At 48.2% G+C, this 17,925-nt stretch overlaps 1 protein-coding gene and 1 long non-coding RNA gene across 2 annotated transcripts; one reads left to right on the top strand and one right to left on the bottom strand.

The window, feature by feature from the left end:
* Window positions 1-4,361: 4,361 nt before the first annotated feature.
* On the top strand, window positions 4,362-7,185 carry LOC109775843 (uncharacterized). The gene is made up of 5 exons (XR_002235901.4): window positions 4,362-5,177; window positions 5,317-5,501; window positions 6,354-6,413; window positions 6,622-6,776; window positions 6,886-7,185. It is a non-coding gene; the product is annotated as an uncharacterized lncRNA (long non-coding RNA).
* A 109-nt stretch (window positions 7,186-7,294) lies between these two features.
* LOC141040892 (uncharacterized) lies at window positions 7,295-15,022 on the bottom strand. The gene is made up of 4 exons (XM_073507007.1): window positions 14,045-15,022; window positions 13,676-13,958; window positions 13,122-13,594; window positions 7,295-7,309 (listed from the first exon to the last, which is right to left on the bottom strand). The coding sequence occupies exons 1-4, from the start codon at window positions 14,264-14,266 to the stop codon at window positions 7,295-7,297; spliced, it is 993 nt and encodes a 330-aa protein (XP_073363108.1). The 5' UTR covers window positions 14,267-15,022.
* Window positions 15,023-17,925: the final 2,903 nt, after the last annotated feature.

Here is a 17,925-nt window from a genome sequence, read left to right on the forward strand (position 1 = left end):
CAAGGTATAATAGTTAGTACCTGTCGGTGTCAAAACCGGCGGATCTCGGGTAGGGGGTCCCGAAGTATGCGTCTAAGGTCAATGGTAACAGGAGACAAGGGACACGATGTTTTACCCAGGTTCGGGCCCTCTCTATGGAGGTAATACCCTACTTCCTGCTTGATTGATCTTGATGAATATGGGTATTACAAGAGTTGATCTACCACGAGATCGTAAGGCTAAACCCTAGAAGTCTAGCCTGTATGACTATGGTAATAAGTCTCTCTCCGTACGGACTAAGCTCTCCGGTTTATATAGACACCAGAGAGATCTAGGGTTACACAAGGTCGGTTACAGAGGAAGGAATCTACACATTCGATCGCCAAGCTTGCCTTCCACACCAAGGAGAGTGCCATCCGGACACGGGTGCAGTCTTCGGTCTTGATATCTTCACAGCCCATCCGTCCGGCCCATGGTTAACAGGCCAGACGCCCGAGGACCCCTTAGTCCAGGACTCCCTCAGTAGCCCCCGAACCAGTCTTCAATGACGAGGTGTTTGGCTCATAGATTGTCTTCGTCATTGCAAGGCGGGTTCCTCCTCCGATGACCTTTAAGTAATGTATTCGGCCTTCCATTCAATGTCGCCCTCCTCGGCTTCCATGTATCAATGACTTCAGCTTCCACGTGTCGAACGAATGCGGAAGGTCAGGGTATTTTTTGCAAATAACACCCCAGCCATAAAGAGTGTCTATTTAAGAGATTGGATCTCAGATCCATTCGGCACTACGCGGAGAAAATCCTCAGAGACCGCTAGGAAAGACCATTCCATCATGGCTAGCATTCCCGGCTCCTCCTCCCGTTCCGACCTAGAGAAAGGCGAGTGGGAGAGGTGCTCTGTGTCCCACAGTCAATTGGTGAAGTTGCAAACGCAGGGATTTCTTCCCCCTGCGGATCTGGTCCCGGTTCGAGCAGGGTTGGCCTCCTTTAATGGCAAGACCCAGGCGGAGGACTTCCCCAATCCATCCGGGGGGAGCGAGTGTGTTTCGTCCCCTATCTGCTAAGGGGCGTCGCATTTCCAATCCATTCGTTCCTCCGGGGGCTTTTGGAATACTATGGCCTCCAGCTGCATAACTTTACTCCCGCCTCCATCCTGCACATTGCGGGCTATGTCGCTTTATGCGAACTATTTCTGGGCGTTGAGGCCCATTTTGAACTATGGAGAAAGTTGTTTTGCCTTGTCCCGCGTAACCACGAGGGGTCAATATTTGAAGTGGGCGGAGACGAAGTATGGCGCATCGCCAATACCGGATACCTGCCCGGCACACCAAGGAAGGCATCTGAAGAATGGCCTTCCGAAAGGTTCTACATTGAGGACGTCGCACTCCCTGACCCAGTTCAAAAGGGTCTTCCCGAATTTGCCAGCGTTCCGCTGAAGAAACGCCACAGTTGGCGTCCTCGAAGTCTTGAAGAAGACGATAGTGCGGAAGTTTATCAGCTCATGGGCAAGATAAGAGACGCTCGCCCAGTCCGGATTAATAATGGTTGAGGTAATGGCAACCTCCATAGAGCGAGGGGTTCAGCCACTCCCATATAGAGGGCTCCCAATGTGGCACTACAACGGGGAGGATGACGCCTCCCGCTGTGGTCGGAAAGGTCCGGATACCCCCGCAGCTCTGGCAAAGATATTGGTCGAGCTGTTCAAAGGGGAGGAAGAGGAATTTCTTCACATCAATCACAGAGATGGGTACTCCATGTATAACCCTCCCAGATGGTTAAGTCCTGACCCCTCTACTTTTACTCATTCCGCTCTCCAAGTTACATTTAATGAATTCTTAGTCCATCTGTTTATAACAGCACTGGCGAAAGATCGCCGAGGGGCTCCACAGCCCCACCCCACAGCCAGAGAACCATGACCAGGAGCTTGATCCTGGGTTCGAAGAGGACCCGGATATATTCGTGGTACTTGCGGAAGGGGTGTTTTACCAGGCGAGTTACGATGGCACATAAGTGGCCATTATCGCCGATTATCCCGGTGTTCTTCCTGCTTCCCACGTAAGTCATCAGGAGAAATCCCCCCTGAAAGAGTTTCCTCGCACTGCCTCACCCACCGCACTGTCTCATGCTCCAAAGGGGAGGCGTTCGGCACGTCATGCTACCCCGAGGGCGACTCCGAAGAGAGTGGCTCCTGCGCCGAGCAAGGCCTCTAGAAGGAGGGCCGATGAGGACACGACCGGGCCTTCGTCAAAGAGATACGGATTTGAAAGTATGCTTCAGTAGTCACATCCAACTGTGATCGTTATGTTTGTCCTATATCAGGAAAAAGGTTCGCCGAACTATGTCCGGGAATTTGGCCAGTCGTACTCCCAACAGCCGGGGTGCGGACCTTGCCAGAGAGACAGGAGCCGATACGGGAATGACACCAGACAGTCCTTCGGCCGAGGGCTCGGAAGATATGTTCGTTACCAACTCGAAAGTGGACAGCGCCATGAATCATCGGCGACAGAGGGCCCTTTTACGGGACCCTGGCTTCTCAAAAGAGGCGTTTGATGCCTTCAGCTCGGCTGACGCATACATCTGAGCTGCTCGAGATGGGCTTGGCAGAGCCACAAAGCAGCATTTAACAGATGTGCGGGTAAGGTTTATTTTGTCCGAAAAGGATAACCACATGCTAGTAGCCCCCGAGACTGAAAGTAGTTGGCACAAGTGATTTAAGAATCGATGTATAACCAGGTTCTGACGGAGAAGAACAACCTGCTAGCTGAAGAGCTGGAGCAGTGTCGGACACAGCTAAATGCTGCTACCGCCAAACTGAAAAAGTCCAAGAAGGCATCTTCTAGTAATGACCCCCTCCATCGAGGAATAACAATTATATAGTAGTTGTGCTAATACTGTTGCTTATCTCATAATAGGATCATCAGGTCAACTGGAAGAGAAGTTGAAAACCGCTCAAGCGGGAGAGAAAGAGGCAAAAAGACTACAGGCCACAGGCGAGCGTGTCCTGGCCCGAGTCAGAGAGGAGAAAAACAAACTCCAGGACTCAAACACCAAACTGGGCGAAGAACTGAAAAATGTGCGGGCCCAGCTAGCCAACTCCGTGAAGGAGAATAAAAAGCTGCGAGGCGGCATATTCAGAACGTGGCCGGATTTTACCTTATAATAGTTTGGAGGTAAAAGTAGCTGATAAAGCTATGATTGCAGGTATGTTGACGGGACGTCCCGAAGAGGAGGTGTCTGGATCATCAAGTGATCTTCTGCAAGGGCTGTCGCAATTGCACGAGCAAGCTCGGCAGGCAATGAGGAGTGTAGCCAAGGCCTTATGGCCATCCGCCTCCCCTCCAGGGAGTACGGAGGAGCTTGGAGAGTTGTTCAAGGGAGCGCGGCGGCGTATCCGACTATGGAAGATATCGGCCTTCCGAGAGGGTGCGCGAGAGGCCTGGGCCATGGTGAAAATGCGGTATACCAAGCTGGATCCAAATCACATGGCCCGGGTCGGACCGCTAGGGTCAAATGGGGAAGAAATTCCCATTAGTTTAGTGTATGACCAAGTAACACTAGCCACCAAGTATTTCCAGCAGGATTGTAAGTTAGATAGCCTGCTGGACGACATAGAGGAGGAAGTTTTTAAGTCCTAAGTGACTATGTACTTTCCTTTGCATACGCAACTCTAGCTGGATTATAAAATGATTGTCATGGCAGACCTTTTCGCTTCGACCTTTGGACCCGAAGGTGTGGAGTATTTCCGAATACCAGAGCGGCCGAGTAGACCGGGTATGCATGGAAATCAGGCGTAGGGGTCATAGTTGCTTGAACATACAATTATCCGGCTAGTTATGTTATATTACATTAAGAGTGTAAGAAACATTTTCCAGAGAGAATAGTTCCGTTAAGGGTTTCTTTCCCTGGGTGTGCATGCATCGATGTGCATGTCCGAACTGTGATGAAGAAATCACAATGTGTATAGCTTCTGGGGGTTCACGATGGGACGAATGAAAAAACATCTTTAGTTCACCGACCGAATATTCCCTTAAGAACGCTAGCTTTCGGCTTCACCCAGTCTGAGGTACACATCCGGATGACCCGACAGTAATAATCGCAGAGGTGCTCCCTTTATGCCCTAGCCGAACTAACGGGAACGTAGGGCATAAGCACAGGAGCCAGGCAACCGAGATTGGCCAAAACTTAAGTCACATCGATGCACATAATGACGAAGAAAAAGTACATATGGAGAAAACACACATATGTGACGAGCTTGATGCTCGGAAAATTTAGAATCATTATAACTGAGCAACTTTCAAGCCCTCCCAGGCCATTAAGCCGTCCGATCGTCACTTTTTACGATTTTCGGTCGTCGGATTGGCCTGGATCGCAAGTAGGCTCGCTTCGTTCGCTACAGTTGAGCACCAACCGTTCTAGGCCGCTGCTCTGGTGACTTTTTTGGGCCTCTGTCGTTAAATTGGGTTTGATGGGCTTCTATTACCCTCCCCATCCGGGCAGGCGAAGGTACACTACTGGGCTTGGGAGGCGTACGAGCGACTGCGTTAGGTCCGTCCACTCGCGGCCGTAAACCCTAATCCAGTCCCGATCGAGGCGCGGCGGAGCGACCACATACTCCTTATTCGGTTGCTTCCAAAAAAAAGTCCCGATTGGAGGCGCAGCGGGAGCGACCGCATCGAATCCATCCACTCCGGATCCGAGGCGCAGAGAGGACCCAATGCATCCAGTCTGTCCCGATTCAAGGTGCGGCGGACCGACCACGTCGAATCCATCCAGCCCGGATTCATCCACTCCGTGAATCGCCGTCCGGCTGTTCGTCTCTTGAAACTGCTACCGTGGGTTTGAAGGAAGTAATCACTCTTCAGTTTCTCTCCAACCATTCATGACGGATGATGTGCGCCCCTCGCGGTCCTTAATGGATGCCTGGCTCTTTGTTTCTCATTCTTCCGCTGTGTATATATGCTTCCTCTAGGCTAACTTTTCTAACTCCAGCGACAGAACATCCATCAGCATGGTGCTCTTCTAGGTTCCCCTCTGTCTTTATTTTTTATCATCCATGTACGATATTTGCTTCTTCCACCCAACTTGTACAGGTATTGTTCAAACTGGGAGATGGTCGATTGATTCGGCCAGATATTGGAAACTGGTTCTCGCATTTTTTTTCTGAAATTCTTTAGGTGATAGTTCTAATGGCTTCTGGACAGGTAATTACTTCACTTGGACTACCAGATTTCATTTTTCGATTCATGTTTTACCATCCATGTTTTTACAGCATAGAAGATTAATTACTCATATATCTGTTATCCACACCATGGTTCTTCTATTTGTTGCTGTACGCAACAGGTTTAAGTGGAGCAGTGTAGTTATATGCGCAAAAGAATGTAGCCATACTGTTATAGAGGGGGGTGAAGCCTCAGTATCTTCTTCTATGCTGAAGTGAGCAAAGCCCAATAATCTTACCGATATTTGAAAGTATGTGTGTTGATTTTCAAGACACGGTGCAGGCTTTGCATCATTCCAAGCATAAGGTGAGTTTCTTTCTAGATTATTAATATTGTGAACAGAATTTGAATCAAGGTGCAAGGAACTCCAATTCGAGATACCTCAGATCCATGCCTAAAATTGAAACCTATCAGATCTTGACAAGCTAATACTTAACAATTTGCTCATGTTTATTCGCCTTCCATGTAAATGCAGCCTTTATCTTTAGGGATGTTCATGTGCGGGTCTTTCTAACTTACAGAATTTAACTTTTATCGATTATCATTGATGGAATCACCAACAAATAAAATGGGGGATAAATGCCTCTATTTTTTTCCTTAGCAAGCACGATCGGGTAGCAAAAATAAGTTATTTAGTGTTAAGTTGCACATAAATCTAAATAGTAGTAACTGATATCCCTCTTCTATTTTCTCCATACGATGCACCAATGGGTAACAAAAATATCCATCAAATTTGCATGAACAGTGTTATGTTCCCATCAATAAAGATTTCACCATTGGAGACAAAACAATCAGGCAAAATAATAGTACAGTAAAATTGACCTATTCCAGCTACACAACCAAAAGAAAAGTTTGCTGCTGCGCTTGCAGATTTAGCTTCACTGCAGGCAGAATGCAGCTTAGTTAGAAAACAGACCTACCTACTGGGAGTCAGACTAGCTCCTGTGGCTTTTCGATAAAAGGAGAGACAACTGGGAGCTGCCTGTCAAGTCAAGGACTTTAATGTAGCTTTCATGCAGCTTAATTTAGACTCCCCTCATTCTCAGTAGATTGTGCTTTCATCTCTGAATTCATGACATTCTCATTATTTGCAGAATTTTTGGTTTTGTTCGTTTCTATTTGTAAGATCTTGATGTATGGGAAATGTAATATTTTCAGGCAAGATACACTTGGTTCAGTCTGGGGTCAGTGATGTCAGCAAATCATTGGAAGAGTTCAGTAAGTGCAGTCTGTATTTCATTATTTTTCTTACAAGGGAAGGCATCACGGCATATAGTAAATAAGTGAAGACCATCGGACAGGCAACGTTTTTCTTTTCAGTGCTCTCCGCTGTGTCCGTGATCAGATTTGTGTGCATAAAGAAGTGGATGAACCTCTAACATGTGTTCATCACATAAGATCATCATAACAACCTTCCTTTTGGCAGGGGAGGGGCTATTTTAGTTACGACCTGAGGCACAACGAGCAGGAGGAGTTGGCCAACTGGAGTGCTAGATTCAGGGCAAGTTTGCCTAAGCACTTTTATTAGTTCCGTTGATAATACCAGGACTGGAGAACTGAAAGCCCTTGTAGATGCTAGAGGTGTGCTATTAAACCAAAAAATTAAGTACACAACATAATCCTATTACATAGTTCACGTGGTCGATTTTCACATGATTTCCAACTTCCTAAATTGGTTTTTTTTTTGCAGGAACAAGATTGACAACGGCCTTTTGCATTGCACTCTTGATAAAGCTTCAAGCTCAAGGCCTTTGTGAAGTTTTCCAGGAAGAAGATTGACTATAGCATCTTGGAGTGCACTAATATTAATAAATAAACCCTTCAATTTTTTTTGTCGCCCAAAGGCTACAAGTTCTGTAATTTACCCAAATACTTAGCATTTTCTCTACCCAAATAAGAGTGTAATGTTTCAGATCATATATTCCCAGTATTATTAAGACATCATGTATGTGAAGTTATTTGTGCTGTTCCAATGCTATTTTTTTGCAAATCTCTGAACGTGCCCTTCCTTCTGTGATGTACTTGTAAGTGTTTGGTAGATTTGAACATGCGCTCATCTGAAAGCTCACTTGTTTCATTTAAGTTTTCACCATAACGATTCAGGGACCTTGAATCTGATTTGTCAAATGTAATCTTACATGAGAAAAAGCATGCTTAATTAGGAAAAAAATAAAGTTGATTTAGGCAATAGAACATTGATAACCAAACATATTTTCTCTCCGGTTGGTCCTCCATAGGATCTTTTCTTTCTTTATTAAAATGACCAAAAACTCCTATGTGAAACGGTTTTGCTAATTTACAGTCGGCTGTTTTGTAATTCGCTGACGTTCGAATTTCTGTCTGTTTGATCTCGCGTCGAGATTCGCGCTCGGTCCTGCTCTTTTGTGCTGGTTTTCGGGTCGCTTTTGTTTATCGGGCGCGGTTTTCTCCATCCGCCCGTTTTTCCTTGACCCGGCCGAACCGGTGGGCACTGTAGGTTTTTGTCCCTTTTGAATTTGGAGCGGGGTGTCGTTCCCCTTTCTCATTTGATAAGGCAGAGGGAGTGAGAGCTCGAGTGGCGGCGGAGGGCGAGGCGATTCCTCGAGGCGATTCCCCGTGTTCATGGCGATTTGGAGTTCATCCGCCCCAGGATTTTGACGGCATCCTCTTCGTTCTCGTCGCCCGCGGCTGCGCTGGTTTGTTGCCCTGTCTTCTCGCGCTTTTGTGCTTGCTTTTCGTGGCCATGTAGTTCCAGGTCTAGGTGATTTTTGGGTTCGCGGATCCGCGGGATGTGTATGTTTCTGGCGCAGTGTTCTCCATGCCCGTGATGTGTGTGTGTTTTGTGCGCGCGTGAATTTCTGGTAGGAGCCTGCAGTGTGCCGCACGTAGTCTCCATGCCCGAGGTGTGTGTGTTCCTGCAGATGTGGATGAGCGCCCGCCTTAGGGTTCTAGTTGTTGATGTGTAGGTATGCGTAGAGGATAGTTTTTCCTGGAGATGTTGTGGAGGTACGCGTAGTTGGTGTTAGTTTTCAGCTGCGGATCCCGTAGCTTGTGTCTGTAGTTCGAGTTGTGGCTAGAGCGCCTGAATTTTGTGATGTTTGTGTCGTTTTTGTCCGCTGTTGTTCATCCCGGTGGCTTACTGATCATCTCTATGTATTTTTTGTTCATTTTTGTTCTGCACTTTTCCTGAATTACATGCTTGTTTTTATGTATTTCCACCATGATATGAGTGTACATAATATCAAGGGTCTGCAGATTTATGTGCATGAAGTTCTGCTGTGCATTTTTGTCACCCTTTTCTAGTTCACATATATGCTCACTGCATTTTGTCCTGTAGAGGGTCACTGCTACCTTATGTGTCATGCCGTGGTCTTGTGTTTTTCTTGTGGATGCAGTCCAAATCCCGTGCCCTCCCTAGTTAGGTTGTTACTGTTGATGTGTATTTTTATGTGTCCTAGAGTTGATGTGGAAGTAGGCGTAGTAGGCATTTATGTTTCAGTGGTGGATCCTATAGCTCTTGTCTCTGAATTCTGAGTTCTGGTTTGTAGCCACTGTAGGCTCTAAATTTTGGTCATCTTTGTAATGTTTTCTCGTCTCTTGCCCGTGGTTTCATGGCCGTGTAGTCTCAGATCTAGGGGATTTTGTGGATCCGCAGAGTTTGTTTGCCATGGTGTTTGTAGTCCGCCGTGGTTGTGGCGTCGGAGGTTGCAGCGTGCCATGCGCAGTCCGCCGTGTCTTCCTTTTCCTGCTGTGGACGGAGGCCAATTCCTCCTGGTTAGGATCCCATAGGACATTTTTTGGAGGCAGTGTTGTGGCTGTTTGATGTGGAGGTAGGCGTAGAACGCTAGATTTCCCTTGCTGTTGATGTGGAGGTAGGTGTGGTAGGGTTTAGTTTTGAGGGGTGGATCCAGTAGATGTTGAACTCTGAAGGATCGAGTTCAGTGATTTCGCGCTCAGCATAACCTTGTCATTGTTGATGTGGAGGTTGGTGTGGTAGGGTTTTGTTATATTGTAAATTAGTGTAACTGAGATTTTTTTCAGAGTTGGTCTACATTTCCTATATAGAGCCTCTCTGCAGTTTTAAGTGTTTCAGTGTTTCTCGTTTTATAGCCTGAACCTTGTCACTGTGTAAGCTTTTTCCCTCTAATTACCGTGGGGATAGCTTGTCTTTTTATCATTTTCCCCTACAGTCTCTTCATGTAGCTACCCTGTTGTGCATCACAGAGTATTTTTCACCGGTAATTACTATGTAGTTTTGGGTGGTAGTTCACCCCTGTTTGTTGTGCAGCCCTGCAGTCTTTGATGTTTTTGTTGAAATCTGAATGATCCCATGACTTTTGTTCACCTATTTTCTGAACCTTACTAAGCAGTCGATGGATAAGTTTGTGCAGTCTTGATTTTTGTGAAACCTTTGTGGTGCTTTTTGACCACTCATGTTGTAACACCCCAGATGTAACTTTCCATATTTGTAACTCCAACTCTTGCCATTTTCGGCTATGTGTTATGATATTCCCTCCGTGGTTGGGTTTCGTTTTCGTTTTGCATTTTTGTTCATGTCATGCATCTCATATCATGTCATCATGTGCATTGCATTTGCATACGTGTTCGTCTTATGCGTCCGAGCATTTTCCCCGTTGTCCGTTTTGCAATCCGACACTCCCACGTGCACCGGCGCACCCCTCTTGTTTCTTTCGTGAGCGGGTGTTCAACGTTCTCGGAATGGACCGAGGTTTGCCAAGTGGCCTTGGTACACCACCGGTAGACCACCTGTCAAGTTTCGTTCCATTTGGAGGTCGTTTGATGCTCCAACGGTTAACCGGGTAACCGCAAAGTCCTTTTGTGTGTTGCAGCAAAACCCCCCTCCAAACAGCCCAAAACCCCTCTAAGTCCCCTCCATGCTCTAGGTCGTTCGATCACGATCGTGTGGGCGAAAACCGCACTCCATTTCGAGTCTCCTAACTTCCTCTACCTATAAAAACACCTCCCCCTCCGAATTTTCGGATCAAACCCTAGATCATTTCCCCTCCGCGCCGCCGGACGCTTCTTCCTCAGCCGCCGGACACGTCCGCCGCCGCCCCTCGCCCTATCCGCAGCCGCCATGTGGCGCCCGTACGCCACGCGCGCCGCCGGCCCGCCGGGCCCGTGCCTGCCCCCCCCCCCCCCGAGCCCGTGCGCCGCCCGAGCTCCTTCCTCCTCCGCCCGCGCGGCCGCCCCGCCGTCCTCGCCGTCGCGCCCGACGTTCGCTGGCTCCGGCGCCGCCCCGACCGCGCCGCTCAGCACGGCGTCGCCGCCCTCCGCCGCCGCCGCACATCCCGCGCCTCCCCGGCGCCTCCTCCTCCTCCTCCTCTCCGCCCAAGCGCCGCCGTCTCCCTCCTCTCCTCCGGCCGACCCGTCCTCCGTCTCCGGCAGCAGCTCCGGCGAGCCCGACGAACCTCGGCCCGCGCGTGAACCCTAGATCGGGCTGGACCGGAGGTTGACTTTTCTTCCCCCCCCAAAATTCTCCAAGTCCCAGATCTTTTACATTACATGCTCCTGTTCATTGCATCATAACTCTCTGCATATAGCTCCGTTTCGTGCGTGTAATATATCAAAATGTTCGTCTCGAGATGCTCTTAATTTTGTTGCATTATGCCATGTTCATTTGAGTCCATCTTGATGCCCAAATCTCTGGTGCAAGAGTGCTATATGCTGTTACCTGCTGTTACTTATCAGAACATGAGGATTTGTTATTTTTGTTGCATTTAATGTGTGCACCTTATGGGCATGAGCTCTACATGTGTTTTGATGTATGCCATGCCATCTTTACAGAGGTGTATGCCATGTAGTTTTTTGATCTCTGTGGTGACTAGCACAAGCATGCAAACTAGGCTACGTGATGTTTCTGTTTTCAGGGACTTAGTAATTTTGCTAAGTCTGTGACTGCTGTTATTTGGTTGCTATGTATCCATGTGGCTACAGAGAGATCCATGCTCCTTCTGGTGATGTTCAATAAGGATGTTTTGTAGATATAGTTGTACTCTATCCATTCATGCCCTGTTTGAAATTATGGAGTACCCTAGCATGACTCAATCTTGCTCTACTTTTGCTATGAAATATTTCTGGCAGATTGTTAACATGATATTCAACTTTGCCAAGGTTGTTGTAGTTGTTTCATACATGCTATGTACTTGCTTTTGCCATGGATAGCTTCATAAACATTCCATCTTGCTGTAGGTATGCTTTTGTTGTCATAAATTGCCTTGTGGTGAGTGAATCAAGCTAACCAAGATGCCCTCATAATGTCTGTTTCTGCCATGCTCTGTTTTCTACCAAGTCTGAAACCTGTTAACGAAACTTGCTATGTTTACATGGTTGCCATCATATCTTCTGGTCCTGTTTCGCTTATGGTCAGTAAGGGAATTTTGTCCTATACATTTAGTAGATTAATTCCATGCCTTGTTTTGTTATGTTAAGTTCCTGTAGCATGTTGAGTTCTTGCTCTGAACATTGCTACCTGATGCTGTTTCAGGCATGTCCAGTAATTTCACCAAGTCTGTGAACCTGTTATCTTTTGCACCTTTGTCATGCTTGTTTGAACCTGTTATGTTGTGATCTAGCCGTAGCTCAGTGTTCATCTTTTATCAAGCATCTCCTGTAGATTACTTCCATATGCTTTGTTGCTATTTTGGATTGCTATAGCATAGTTACTTGTTGCATTCTAAGTGCTATCATGCTGTTAATCGCAGAATAGTGTCATTCTTGTTTTGCTTGCCGTTTGCAAACCGTGCATCCGTTTCCGGCGATCTTTATATCGATTTCGACCGAAATCATCTCATCTTTCCAGTGGCATGCTTGGTTTGCCAAGCTACTGCCTTGTTCATCATTTTTCTTCCGGAGCATGCATATGCATCGCATACCACATCTCGCATATCATACATGTTTTGCATCATGTTGCTTGTGCATTTCCCGTGATTGATTGTGGTTCCGTTTGCTTGTGTTCTTGTTGTGGGTAGAGCCGGGAGACGAGTTCGTGAACGAGGAACCTGTTGAGTACGCTTACGAGGATCAAGCTTTCGACAACTCCGAGAACCTTGCAGGCAAGATGACCATACCCTCGAAATCACTTCTATTTTTGCTTTGCTAGTTGTTCGTTCTTTTGCCATGCTGCGCTACCTACCCCTTGGTATATCATGCCTCCCATATTGCCATGTCAAGCCTCTAACCATCCTTTCCTAGCAAACCGTTATTTGGCTAAGTTACCGCTTTTGCTCAGCCCTTTTTAGAGCGTTGCTAGTTGCAGGTGAAGTTGAAGATGGTTCCATGTTTGGAACATGGATTCTTTGGAATATCACAATATCTCTTATTTAATTAATGCATTTATATATTTGGTAAAGGGTGGAAGGCTCCACTACTAGAAAAAGGCTTACTAGTGGCGCACCAGTTTTGCCTACTAATGGCGCACTACTGGTGCGCCACTAGCGCCACGCCACTAGAATATTTTAGTAATGGTGCACCACAGGTGCGCCATTAGTATCTGGTATACTAATGGCGCACCACGGGTGCGCCATTAGTATCCCACAGCTGCGCCATTAGTAACTGGTATACTAATGGCGCACCAGATGGAAGTGCGCCATTAGTAGCATTTTTTTTAAAATCGTTTTTTTCTTAATCTCAGGTCACTATTTCACATATGAGATATCCAACACATATATATACAACAAGCATCCATATAACAATCATATCCAACACACAAGTTTCATCATATATACATACATAGCCAACACATAGTTCCATCGTTACATATTACAAAAATTTCACATTGTTCATCCAACATCGTTATCCATCCAACACCATATTACAAAAGTTTCACATAGTTCAGTTCTCATTGTTCTTCTCCTTCTCCTTCCTCAGCCTGATGCGCCAAGAGCGGCGAGGCGGTGGAGGCAGCTGTGGGATGTAGTCTTCTACCACAATTGGCGTGGTCATGTCGCCCAGCTGTGGGATCGCCGGCGCCACCACCGGTGCGTGGTCATTGTCAGGCACCACCACCATCGCGAGGCCACCTTCAGGCAGGACGGGCACGACCATCGCTAGGTCATCCTCAGCCACCACCATCTCTTGCCCATGGTCAGCCACCACCATCTCTTGCCCATGGTCAGCCACCACCATCTCTTGCCCATGGTCAGCCACCACCATCTCTTGCCCTTGGTCAGCCACCACCAGCGCTAGGTCATCCTCAGCCTGATGCCCATCTTCATCCTGCAGCGGCCCACTCTGCTCCTCTTCTCCCCCACTCCAGTCCGGATCATCCTTCTTGCTGTCTTTGCTGCTGCCAGAATCGCTGCTGCTTTCGCTAAAGCCAGAATCGCTGTTGCTTTTGCTACAACCATAATCGCTGCTGCTCTGGCTGTAGCCAGTGTCGCTGCTGCTGCTCCCATTGCCTGTCCAAATGCAACAATGGCCGTTAACAATCGATGTGAGACAAAGCCAAATGTAGAGGAATAAGAAGAGGCAGAACGCACTGGCATCTTCGTCGTCAGTGTAGCGCATGCGACACATAGTCGTGTTGAAAACCTTCACGATGAGCATTGTGGCGTCATCGTCGTACCTGAAGAGAAGAAAGTACCCGGTCCGTAGGTCGTAGGCACTGTAGAACTTCTCCCAGCCACGGCACAGGTACATGTGGCCCTCCTCGATCACCAACTCCACGTCCCACAGCCTGCGAACCCCGCTGCCGGCCTGTCGGAGCTTCACATTATGTGGCGGATCTTCACCCAGCATGTTCATAAAAGTGTCAGGCAGCCTCTGCAATTTGGGACAAGGAGTGATGTAGCAAACAACAGAGTTATCATAATGAGATGGGTGAAGGGGAGATCTCTTGTTTTATATACCTGCCTCGTGGCTGATACTGAAGTCCCAAGTATGACACTGAAGAACTCGAAAGCATCCAACTCGTACTCCGGTGAGGCAGAGCAGCGGTGGCTGCTTCCCCCCATCTCTGATAAGCAGCAGAAGAGACCAATGAGTACCAGGATTATACATCGACTAATTATACATCTGACCCAATTTATAAAACATGCGATGTATTCCACAATACAAAGAACAACTACCATTAATAGGTTGTTGTTTAGAAGGTTTCCCACATGTGTATCAGAGAACAAACATATGATCTAAGGTGAAACATTAGTGCCATGGTTAGTGGTAATTGGTAAATGCTATTTCTTTCTTTAGTCGATTTCATTTGCCTTGGTCTGAGAAAAAAATGCTACAATTAGGAAATGCAAACATCAGATTAGAAATTATGTAGAATAGATAATCAACTTTGCTGATTCCTAATAATAGACTTATTGATTGACATTTAGGATCAAAATGCAACCAATGAAAAAAGAAAACAGAGGATCAGAGACAAGCCATGTCTTGCATTGTTTCTATTTTTGTGTTTATGGAAGTACCTAATGGTATTTTTATGATGTTTTGCAGGTAGTGAAAACGTATGAAATTGCATTGTTTTGCAGCTGGTGAAAGAAGCACCTAATTGCATTAACACATGTCCAGTTCCAATAGAAATCTTGGGGTACATTCATGCTTGAGACCCATAACAGGAGCTTACTAGCATTAACACATGCATTAACACATGCATCAAGCACCAGCTGCATTGTTTTGCAGCTGGTGAAAGAAGCACCTAAACTACAATACCTTACATGTAAGCAGTGCAAAAGGAGATGAAGAAGATATCAGTTGCTAAACCCGACAGCAATTGTTACACCGCTTTAATATCTCTCAACACTTTCTAGTAGCAACTAACAACCTGTATCATCACATAAGGTTTGCCCTATTGAAGTTTTGCACGATTTGGAATATATGACAGTTAATGATGTAATATGGCAATGAAGCAACTGCATTAAAAAAACTAAGACATGTGGAAGAGTGGACATTGTACCTATCAAGGGAGAGGATTGCTCTGCGACACCACCACTTCTCAAACTTGGCCTTCACAACACACTACATAGACAGATGTAAACTAAAATATGAATTCCTTTGCACTGGGATCATAAAACAAAATATTTAGAACTGAATCATATAGTAATTAATCACAATCTACAGGGCTGCTGCACTCTAATCTTTGCAAAAGAACAAAAAAATAACATTGTTTTAACCTAAACAGAAGTGCCAAATACTAAACAATGACCATTGTTGTTATACTAGTGAACTATCTGCTAGAGATTCTACACCCATACTGAAAGCAATGTACGAGGCTACGAGCTGCCACCTTTTTGGCGCACCAGGGAGCTGGAGTGGCTGGAGGTCGAGCTGGGCTGCTAGACGTCGACGGGGCGGATCTCGACTGCGAGGGAGTCAGTCGATGGTGATGGAGTCGGCGCTGGACAGGTGGGAGGGAATGGGGAATGGTGGAGAGAGGGAGGAAGGAGGAAGGAGGAGAGGTACCTGGTCGCCGGAGGGGTCGGGGTCGGCGAAGGGGTCGCGGTCGGGATCCGAGCTCTTCCGGGTCCTCGCTCGCCGCGGTCGAAGGAGAGCAGGGGCCGGTGGCGGAGGACGGCAGGGGCAGGCGGGATGGGCGCGTCGGGGCCGCGCTCGCCGGCTGCTGCAGGGGCTGGAGGAGGCCCTCGCTCGTCGGAGGGAGGAGGAGAGGAAAGGAGCGGGCGGCGCGCGCTTGGCCGATCCCGTTTGGGGGGCGCGGGGGTGGCGGGGGTGGAGTCCCGCGGGGGTCGGGGCGGCGGCGTCGAGGCAGCGCAAGACCACAGCGGCGGCGGCGTCGCCGACGGCGTGCAGGCGCGGCGGACGGAGGGGGCGGAGCAAGGGGGCGGCGGCGTACGGTTGGGGTCGAGTGGGGGATCTGGCGAGGGAGGGAGGGAGAGGCCACGCACAGTGCGAGGGGAACAAGTGGAGTGGGTTAGCAATGGCGCACCTCCCCCTAGTGCGCCATAAGTACGTCGATTCTAATGGCGCACCGCCCCCTGGTGCGCCATTAGAATTTTGTTTTAATTACTAGCCCGACTGCTCAGGTTATATTTCCACCTAACCCTATCTCCATCAGAACACGCCCACTAGCCCGACTGGTCAGCATGCAGCGCACACACTAGGAGGTCCTGGGTTTGATTCCCAGGCTCCCAAATTTTTGTTTTTATGCATTTAAAATGCTGTTTGATATTTATTTGTGTTTAAATATGTTCAAACTTGTTTAAATCATAACAATAATATTTTTTTTATAAAAACAGTAATAATTTTTATAAAAAATGCATTTAAAATGCTGTTTGATATTTATTTGTGTTTAAATATGTTGAAACTTGTTTAAATCATAACAGTAATATTTTTTATAAAAACAGTAATAATTTTTATAAAAACAGGGTGCGGGGGAGAGGGTGCGGGGGGTGCTCGGCGGCGATGGAGCGGGGGAGGGTGCGGTGGGTCGTCGGGGGTTGCGGGGGGTGCTCTGTCCTTGTCGTTACCGGTGTAGGATTCCATCGTTACCCCGGAGTTCTGATAACCATCGCTCTTCATGTCCTTGTCATCGGTGTAGAATGTGTAGCTGTTGAATGCGAGGCGGAGGTTGCGGCGCGCGCGGGCGAGGGCGAGGTTGGTGTCGGCCCTGCGGCGCTGCTCCGGCGAGAGTGGGGTGGGGTCGGAGGGGAGGATGGGGAGAGGGAGGCGGCGGGGGCACGGATTGGGAGCGGACGGAGAGGAACTGGCGCGGGGGAGAGGGACGAAGGGGAACTGGCGAGGGAGAGGGAGGAATTAGCTATAGCATTCATTTGTGACGGTGGAGCAGGCCGGAGAGGGTGCAGGGGGTCGTCGGCGGCGGTGGAGCGGGCCGGGGAGGGTGCGGTGGGTCATCGGCGGCGGTGGAGCAGGGGAGCTATGTGCGGTGGTCGTCGACGGCGGTGGAGCGGGGGAGGGTGCGGTGGGTCGTCGACGGCGGTGGAGCAGGGAAGGGTGTGGTGGGTCGTCGTCGGCAGTGGAGCGGGGGAGGGTGCGGGGGGTCGGCGGCGGCACCCGGTGGAGCGGGGTAGAGGGTGCGGGGGGTGCTCGGCGGCGAGGGGGGCCGGATCTGGTGAGGTGGGATAGCGATCGAGATGGAGGGGGATCGCTAGTAATGGTGCACTGTTCCCTGGTGTGCCATTAGTAGTTTTGCAAAAAATAAAAAATAAAAAAAATATAGTAGTGGCGCACTATGTGGCTAGTGCGCCATTACTAGTTAGAACTAGTAATGGCGCACTGTGTCCTGGTGCGCCATTAGTATGTTTGGAAAAATAAAATAAAAAAAATTTGTTACTAATGGCGCACCGTGTGTCTGGTGCGCCATTAGTGTCTTTCACACTAATGGCGCACCAGCACATGGTGCGCCATTGCTATATAGCAATGGCGCACCACATGTATGTTGCGCCATTTGTGGCCATTCCATCTATAGCCCTTTTCCTAGTAGTGCTCGGCCTTATGCCTGGTGTTTTGTTCCACTCTTGCCGCCCTAGTTTCCGTCATACCGGTATTATGTTCCTTGAGTTTGCGTTCCTTACGTGGTTGGGTGATTTATGGGACCCCCTTGACAGTTCGCCGTGAATAAAACTCCTCCAGCAAGGCCCAACTTTGGTTTTACCATTTGCCACCTAAGCCTTTTCCCTTGGGTTTCCGCGAGCCCGAGGGTAATCTTTATTTAAACCCCCGGGCCAGTGCTCCTCTGAGTATTGGTCCAACCTGTCAGTCACCGGTGGCCACCAGGGGCAACTCTGGGCTCGCCTATCGGAAGCTTGGACAA

The sequence above is a fragment of the Aegilops tauschii genome, chromosome 2, assembly GCF_002575655.3.
Source record: "Aegilops tauschii subsp. strangulata cultivar AL8/78 chromosome 2, Aet v6.0, whole genome shotgun sequence".
In the NCBI taxonomy this organism is placed as follows: Eukaryota; Viridiplantae; Streptophyta; class Magnoliopsida; order Poales; family Poaceae; genus Aegilops; species Aegilops tauschii.

Excerpts from the sequence above, each read along its gene's own strand:
- LOC141040892 (XM_073507007.1), bottom strand. The coding sequence starts at position 14,266 with ATGGTAGTTGTTCTTTGTATTGTGGAATACATCGCATGTTTTATAAAT. Across the intron at positions 13,959-14,044 it reads CAGTATCAGCCACGAGGCAG|AGGCTGCCTGACACTTTTAT; the intron begins GTATATAAAACA and ends CCCAAATTGCAG. Across the intron at positions 13,595-13,675 it reads CACTGACGACGAAGATGCCA|GCAATGGGAGCAGCAGCAGC; the intron begins GTGCGTTCTGCC and ends GCATTTGGACAG.